The sequence below is a fragment of the Pinus tabuliformis genome, chromosome X (genome assembly GCF_031772625.1).
Source record: "Pinus tabuliformis cultivar Carrire ecotype Pingquan chromosome X, CPIR1, whole genome shotgun sequence".
Lineage (NCBI taxonomy): Eukaryota > Viridiplantae > Streptophyta > Pinopsida > Pinales > Pinaceae > Pinus > Pinus tabuliformis.
Window position 1 is genome coordinate 1,717,165,326 of NC_142308.1, and position 8,569 is coordinate 1,717,173,894.

Below are 8,569 nucleotides of genomic sequence, written 5' to 3' on the forward strand. Positions count from 1 at the left end.
TCATTGATCAAGAAGTCCCTAAGCCCACTGATGCTACTCAACTGGCGGAATGGAAGAAGTGTGTGGCTAGAGCTAGGAGAATCATCCTTGAGGGAGTTTGAGATCACATAATTTCAAGCCTCCATGGGAAAGAGATTCTGCATTCAATACAGAAAACATTGAAAGATTTATATCAGAATAACAGTGATCAGAGGAAGCTGGCACTGAAGGACAAACTTCGTAAGATCAAGTGTGAAAAGGGTGACACTATCTCTACATTCCTGAACAAGCTCACCACCTGCAGGGATGAGCTTGCAAATGTAGGGGTCATGACTGTTGATGATGATATGGTGAGTCTAGCACTCCTTGGCCTTCCTAAGAGCTAGCATAGCTACCAGGACTCAGTGAATGGAAGTGACGAACTGTTGGATTGGGAATGACTATGGTCGGATTTGATGCGGGAGGAGATCAGACGGAGCACCAGGGATGGAGCTTCTTCATCAAAACATGATGATGAAGAGAACTTGGCTTTAGCATATAAAGCTAAGAAAGGGAAAGGGAAGGCATCCCAATCCAAGTCTTCTTAAGGAGGGAAGAAGTTTGACAAGTCGAAGGTGAGATGCTTTCATTGTCATGAGTTGGGCCATTATGATACTAATTGCCCAAAGAAGAAGTCCAAGAAAGGTTGCTCCAAGGAATCTGATGGTGATGCACTAGCTTCATAGTTTGAGATGGATTTCTCACTTATTGCATGCATGGTTTCATCCATCATGGGATGTGTTTAGTACTTGGACAGTGAAGCGTCTTTCCACATGTCAGGTGACAATAATATTTTCAGCACTTTGGAGGAGAAGGATCTCCAGATACAGATCGAGATGGGTGATGACGGAAAGTACTGTGTCTCAGGTGAAGGTACGGTTGTGTTTCAGAGGGAGCATGGTTCTCCCCTCACTCTTTCTAATGTTATGTATGTACCAAGGCTGAAAAAGAATCTTGTGTCTATTGCTATGCTTGAGGATAAAGGCTATGATGTAGTCTTTAGTTTGGGAAAGGTTTTCCTAAGGCATATCGGCACTGGATAGACCAAACATATAGGGATTCGAATTAAGAATCTCTATAAGTTACATGTAGAAGATTATGCTGCATTGAGTTCCAAAGCAGAGGTGGTGCATGACCAAGATATTGGCGAGTTATGGCATAGGAGACTGGGCCACTTGCATCATGGGGCCTTGAAGATCATGCAGCAAATTTCTATCGGATTACCCAAGTGCAAGCTGGAGCAAACGAGCACATGTAAAGGTTGCACTTTGGGTAAGTATGCAAAAGCTTCCTTTCATGATCGAGATAGTAGAGCAGGAGCAATTCTGGAGCGAGTTCATTTAGATGTATGTGGGTCCTTCTCTACAGCCTCCACATCAAAGCATAGGTACTATGTTATTTTTGTTGATGATTTTTCTTGTAGATGTTGGATCTACTTCATGCAAAAGAAGGATCAAACCTTCTTGAAGTTTTATGAGTTCAAAGCTTTGGCAGAGAAAGAATCAGGGATGAAAATAAAGGCCTTACGGACTGATAACGGTGGAGAGTATGTTTCCCAACAGTTTAAGGACTTCTGTGCTTCAGAAGGAATTAAATGGGAACTCATGACACCTCATAACCCACAACAAAATGGGGTGGCTGAAAGGAAGAATAGGTCTATTGTGGGAGCAACTCGAGCGATGTTGCATGACCAAGGCCTACCACTTCATCTGTGGGCTGAGGCATGCAATACAACAGTATATCTTCAGAACAGAAGTCCTCATCGCATGTTGGGGATGAAGACACCTATAGAGGCTTTTTCAGGGAAGCAACTAGATGTGAGTCACTTCTACATCTTTGGATCACCAATCTTCTATCATGTGACCAAAGATGCTTGGAAGAAGCTAGACCCAACAGCTGAGTTGGGAATACTTGTGGGGTACATGGATACACCTCACAACTATTGTGTGTTTCTGCCTGCCAGTCAGAGGACCGTAGTGCACAGGGATCTGAAGTTTGATGAGAAGCGAGCCATGCGAGTGTCACTTGAGAGGGAGCTCAAGTTACATGGTGATGATGAGGAAAAATTAGTTCCTAAGGAGGAGGAGCCTCCTGATGATGTGGATAAGCCACATGTAAAGATTCTAGTAGTGGAGATCACCACTGCTGGAGAGTCTTCCAGAGATGTGCGGAAACGCTCACAGGAAGCTGATAGATTGATGCAGGATGCGAGAGAGAATGTGGGGCAACCATCCTCTTAGCGCAGACAGAGGACATATTCTGATAGATACACTGGATACATGGCCTTGGTTGGAGTGTGTGTAGCGATCGAGCCTTCTTCTTTTGAGGAGGCAGTGCAGCAGCCAGTTTGGGTGGATGCAATAGTAGAGGAGTATAATTCTATCATTTGGAACAGTGTGTGGGATGTTCTCCCTAGACTGGGGGACAAGTTAGTGGTTACTTCCTGATGGCTTTACAAGGTAAAGCATGCAGTTGATGGTAGTATTGAGAAACACAAGGCAAGGTTTGTTGCCTGTGGTTTCTCACAAGTGGAGGGGATTGACTATGATGAGACTTTTGCTCTTGTTGCAAGGTACTCATCAATCAGATCGATTCTAGCACTATCAGCATAGATGGGTTAGAAGATCCATCAGATGGATGTGAAGACAACTTTCCTCAATGGGGAGATTGAGTAAGAGGTATACATAGAGCAGCTTGAGGGATTTGAGACCTTCGATCGTGAGTCGCATGTGTGCCGGCTCAAGCGAGCATTGTATGGGATGAAGAAAGTACCCCGTGCTTGGTATACCAGGATCGACAACTAATTCATAGGGTTGGGCTTCACCAAGAGTGAAGCGAATGCAAACCTCTACCAAATCATGGAAGAAGGTAAGCTATTGATTATTTTACTTTATGTCGATGATTTGATTTTGACAGGTGATGATCAACTGATCAAGTCTTGCAAGGAGGACCTTGCAAGAGAGTTTGAGATGAAGGACATGGGCCTCATGCACTACTTTCTAGGCATGGAGGTGTGGCAGAGAGATGGGGAAGTATTTGTGTCTCAAGGCAAGTATGCCGATGAGATACTCAGTTGCTTCGATATGGAGATGTGCAAGCCCATGGAGACTCCTCTAGCAAGTAACTAGAGGAAGGAGGATGCTACTTCGGGTGAGGTAGTAGCTGCTACTATTTATTGGCAGCTTGTGGGTTCACATATGTATCTAGTGAACACACAACCAGATTTTTGCTTTGCGGTGAACCAACTGAGTCAAGCTATGGTTCAGCCAACCAAGTTATTTTGGAAGGAGGAAAAGCATGTGCTGAGATATCTCAGAGGCACTACACAGTATGGATTATGGTACAGGCAGACAGAGGGAGTGAAGCTCCAAGGCTTAACAGATGCATATTGGGTAGGTAGTCCATTAGACAGGAAGAGCACTTCTGGAGGAATCTTCAACCTTGGGTTAGCTGCGGTTTCTTGGTATAGCATGAAACAAAGATCAGTTGCACTTAGCTCAGCGGAGGCTGAATACATGGCTGCTAGTCAGGTTGCATGTGAGGCCATCTGGATGTGGAAGATTCTAGTGGGATTGTTTTGTCAAATGATGGATCCTACCGTGATGTATTGTGATAATCAGAGTTGCATTAAACTCTCTGAGAATCTAGTGTTTTATGACAGGTCCAAGCATATAGATATCCACTATCATCATCTACGGGATTGTGTGGTCAAGAGGATCATGATGTTGCTATACATTTTGATTGAGGAACAGGATGCAGATATTTTGACAAAGGCATTGTCAAAGGGCAAGTTTGAGTTCCATAGAGACAGGATCGGGGTTGCTGATAATCCCTTTCTTGTTGAGAGGGAGTGTTGAAAAGTGTGCAACAAGAAATGCTAAATTTAGAATGTGCTAAAAATAGAACTCCTAAAAATAGCACTTCTAAAAATAGCAGTTTGGCCAATGAGCATTTTGGCCACCTTGGGTGAGAGGTGAAACTGCTAAAAATAGAATCTTCTAAAAATAGCATTTCTGGGTCCCTTCCTATTTTTAGCAGTCCCTGGTCTAACTATAAGAAGTAAAAATGAATCTAGTCTTAACAACAGTTTAAAATATTAATTAATTAATCTCCATGAGTTAATTAATTATGGAAAACTAAACTAGAAGTCTTTGTGAGAACATGCAATTAGTTGTCTCACTGATTGAGGAATTTATCCTTGATTTTCTCCATTGAATGAGGAATCAAGTATGAGTTCTATAATGAGAGGATAAGTTGACTTAGTTTTACTTAGTCAAATCCAGTTAGATTAATTTAACAAGTTGTTAAATTAATGGGATATGGTTTGTTAATGCTTGCGTGCATGTGACAACTATTATTTCAGATAACTTAGCATTCCCTCATGGATAACTGATGCATGTCAGTTCAGATAGAGACCTAGTTGAGATCAGATGAGGGACAATGTACTATCACATGCTTGCATATTTCTAGTAAGTATTCCTTACATGGAGAAGGCTTTATTTCCAAGAGAATTACGTGATATAGGAGCTTGGAGGACTTGTGGCCTATATATTGAGGCCTAGGGAGTCTATGATCTTCATCTTTTGATTGCAGAGAGTACAGGATAGCTCTTGAGTTGATTCTTTTTGTAAACAGAAGAGCATTTCCACTTGATTGATAATACAGATAAAGGTTTTATGCTGGTGCTTTCCCCAGTGATATATCTTGTGTTATGGTTGATTATTTCTCTTGATCAATTATATGTGTTTATGCTTGATGTTGCTCATGAAATCAATCTAGATCAAGTATTTTTAGTACATTGCATATATCAGTTTGATCTACAGGTGTGAAATTTCTACATCATGAATATGTATGAATCTAAGAATGAATAAATTAAAAAACAATGAATATATGAAATAAAAGCAATAACGCTTTCCCTGCAAAAGAACATAAATTGAATGAGCAACAAAACATCTATTAAAAAGACTTGAAATAAACATTGTAGAAAAAGAAACTAATATATCTTGCAAAAACGAAACACTAAAATACATTCATACTCATCCAGTAGCCATCATGAAGTGCATTAGATGTGGAAAGTTGAGAAAAATATTGATCAAACACCAAATTTCATCATGAAGGCACAACCATATTAAAATCAAGTATAATGATATTCATTACATCAATCATAAACATAGTGTCAATCCTTAACATCCAAAACCCTACACTGAAGCATGAGCATAGCTCCCAAACTTTTCAGACATTTTGAGAGGAGAAGACACTCCTATTTATACAAAAACCAAGATAACCAATTCATAACTGTAGATCCACAAATCTCTCCTAGATCTAAAACTATCTCATGTGGTTACAACCATGTGTTGACATCTAACAATTAACATATGTTCATATCCTCGCACAAATCTCTCCTAGCTTTGATAGGAGACACTTATGAAAATTTCTATGATCTTTTTCCATGAAAAGTGCTTAACCAATGATCTCAAGTCTTCCTCAAATCTTCAAGAGTTTGAAGAGAACTTCGAATTTGAGTCTTGGAATCCAAATATGAGTGTCTTGGAGTCTTCAAATATACCTACACACAAGTCATCCAACTTTTATATATAATTAAATACATATTATTTTTCTAATATTTAACCATAAATTTACTCAAAATACCAAAATAAATGTATTACAAAATAATGTGTCCAAACTCATATTTAATTATGAAGATGGTCTTAGTGCATGGTTATGAAGATGCACAATATGATAAATTATGATGCAAAACGAAAAAATAAAAATAAAATGAATGACATTTTGAATACCCAACAATAATGTAATGAGAATTAATGTGTACACAATTTACATAATTTTATAAGACAATACAACATAAACTTAAAAAAAATTATATTATTATTATTACTAATATTATTGTTATTAAATAATAATATTAATATTACTATTTCAATGGATTTTAGTTTAAATAATTTAGTGAACAATTGTAGTTCAAATAATATGGTGAATAATTTATAAATTTTTCCCTCATCGAAACATCACTATGAATACATGTAAAATGAAATTAAACATGGAAGATAAAGATTTCCTGCATTTTAACTTTCAAAAACAAATAAAGTGCCAACACTATCGCCTCCAATCGAAATAGAAACATACCCATAGTCAATCTGGAAACTTCCTTCCAGGCGGAATTTTTATCAATGTCTGAAATTCAAAGTAAGTATTCAGTTTGGACTTGTCATCCACAGCTGGGCTGTCAAATGGCTGCTCAGAGTCTCGAGGTCAATCCTCACCAACTCCACACTACCACAAAATCAAAGCTTATTTCTGACCAAAGCATTTTATTCTGCTCCCAAGCACGACCACTGGCCAGATTACACCTATAAATGCGCATTAATTCCGGGGAATCCTCACTACCCTTATAAATGCGCATTAATTCCGCCGAATCCTTACTACCCAACAAGCCTATTTTCACTGTAATCTGGTCTATCGCCATGATCATGAAATCGAAGATCAGTTCGCAGCTGCTGTGGTTACCCATCCTTTTACTTGCACTTGCGTCTTGCACAAGTGCAGCAGATCCGCGCCTCGTGTTTGCCCATTACCTGCTCTATGCGACCGACAGCGTAGAGGTGCTGAAACAGGAGATTCAACTCGCTAGGAGCAAAGGCATCGATGCCTTCGCCCTGAACACCAATGTCTGGCGCCGAGACCGCGCGGACGCCATGTACCAGGCAGCCAAGGCGATCGGCCCCGACTTCAAACTCTTCTTCTCTGCCGACATCCACAAGGATTCCAATGGCAACCTCAGCCCCGCCGACATTATCGAGATGATGACCAGATACAAAAGCCACCCCAACCAACTGACATTCAGAGGGAAGCAATTCTTCTCTTCTTGGTTGGGCAGCGAAGACTCCTGGTGGGCAGACTACGGCTATTCCTCAGCGCTCAGCGGCTGGAAGGATGTGTTCACCAAAGCCGGAGGCAAGCCCAACTACTTCTTCGTGCCCTTTTTCCCTACCAACGGATCCCCAGGCGACGTGCAGGCCAAAATCAACCAATTCAACGATATTATAGACGGTCTCATGGCGTGGGACACTTCCGCCTGGCCTTACTACGATTCGGCGCTTCAGACGCCCTCCGGTGACAAGGACAGCAACTATCTGAAGGCGTGTAACGACAGAGGGAAGGTGTACATGGCCACCCCCAGCCCCTGGTTCTTCAAGGACACCCAGGGTTCCTGCCAAGTGAAGGGCAACTACAAGGGCCCGGGTCTCTGGCTCACCCGCTGGCAGCAAATCATAAGCCTCAACCCTCCCCTTGTCGAGATCGTGACGTGGAACGACTGGGTGGAGAGCTCCTACGTGGCACCTCCGCTCAGCGTGGCAGCAAGCGACGTGGCGAGCTTCACCCACCGTGCGTTCCTGGACCTGGGCGAGCATTACATCCGATGGTACAAAACGGGCAAGCAGCCCTCCGTGACTCAGGATTCACTCTACCTGTTCTATTATACGCACTCTAAGAACGCCAAAGCCACGGCGGACACCTGCACAGTGGCAAATTCTGGGGACCTAAGCGATGACGTGTACGTGACTGCGGTGCTGACTCAGCCTGCCAGCGTGGTTTTGACCTCTGGCAGCGTTTCGAGGACATTTAGTGCTTCCGCAGGGATACAGACGTTTAGTATGAGTTTCAACGAAGGGCAACAGTCTGCGTCGTTGAAGCGCGGAGGAGCAGTGATAAAGACCGTGAGTGGAGGCATCAAAATCACTAACAGCGGCATATCCCGCTCCAATTTTAACGTCTACTCCACTTCTGCGTGATCATATATTTACATATACAGCGAAATAAAGTTGATAGGGCATGGGATATTGCGTTAGTTGCAAACCCCTGCCAATAAGCGCTTTACACCAAATCATTATCTTAGGTTTGGTGTCGCTAATTAAATAAAAGATTGTTGAATTGAGGCTTCTGTGATTTAATAAAAGATTGTTGAATTGAAGCTTCTGTGATCTATATCAAGTTTATGAGAGATTTTTCGTCACATATATTTCATCACATGGAGTTGAAGTTTTTGAAAAGAAAAATAAAAATGAAATTGTTTTATTTTAAAATTTGATACAAAATTGAAATAAAATTTGATAAGAGGGATAAAATATTTCATAATAAAATATCAAATAATGAAATAAAATTAAAACATTGTATTAAAATTTATAATTTGTTTAATTTAGATTTCAATGATTGGTAAATTGAAATATTTTATTAAATTGTAATTATGTATTGTTGGCTGGTATGAACAATTTTGTTATTAATTTCATTTGTTGAAATATGAATTTCATTCATCATGATAAGTGGATTATGACCTAAGATTATTTTTGATCAACTATTTGCTTGTCTTCTTCAGATGTGATAAAATATGTGAATAACCCAAAACCCAAAAACATTTGGCATGAGTGAAAGTTCACCCTCTTAAAAACTACATATTTTAGACTGTCAATGCACATGATGATATAGTTGCATTGAAGAATCTTAGACATTAATAGAAGATAAATCAATAACCTTTAAT

General features: G+C 40.4%; 1 protein-coding gene across 1 annotated transcript; it reads left to right on the forward strand.

The window, feature by feature from the left end:
* Positions 1-6,436: 6,436 nt before the first annotated feature.
* LOC149146620 (glucan endo-1,3-alpha-glucosidase agn1-like) lies at positions 6,437-7,975 on the forward strand. The gene has a single exon (XM_089449135.1). It carries the CDS (start codon positions 6,498-6,500, stop codon positions 7,824-7,826), a length of 1,329 nt encoding a protein of 442 aa, XP_089305261.1. The 5' UTR covers positions 6,437-6,497; the 3' UTR covers positions 7,827-7,975.
* The last annotated feature ends 594 nt before the right edge of the window (positions 7,976-8,569 follow it).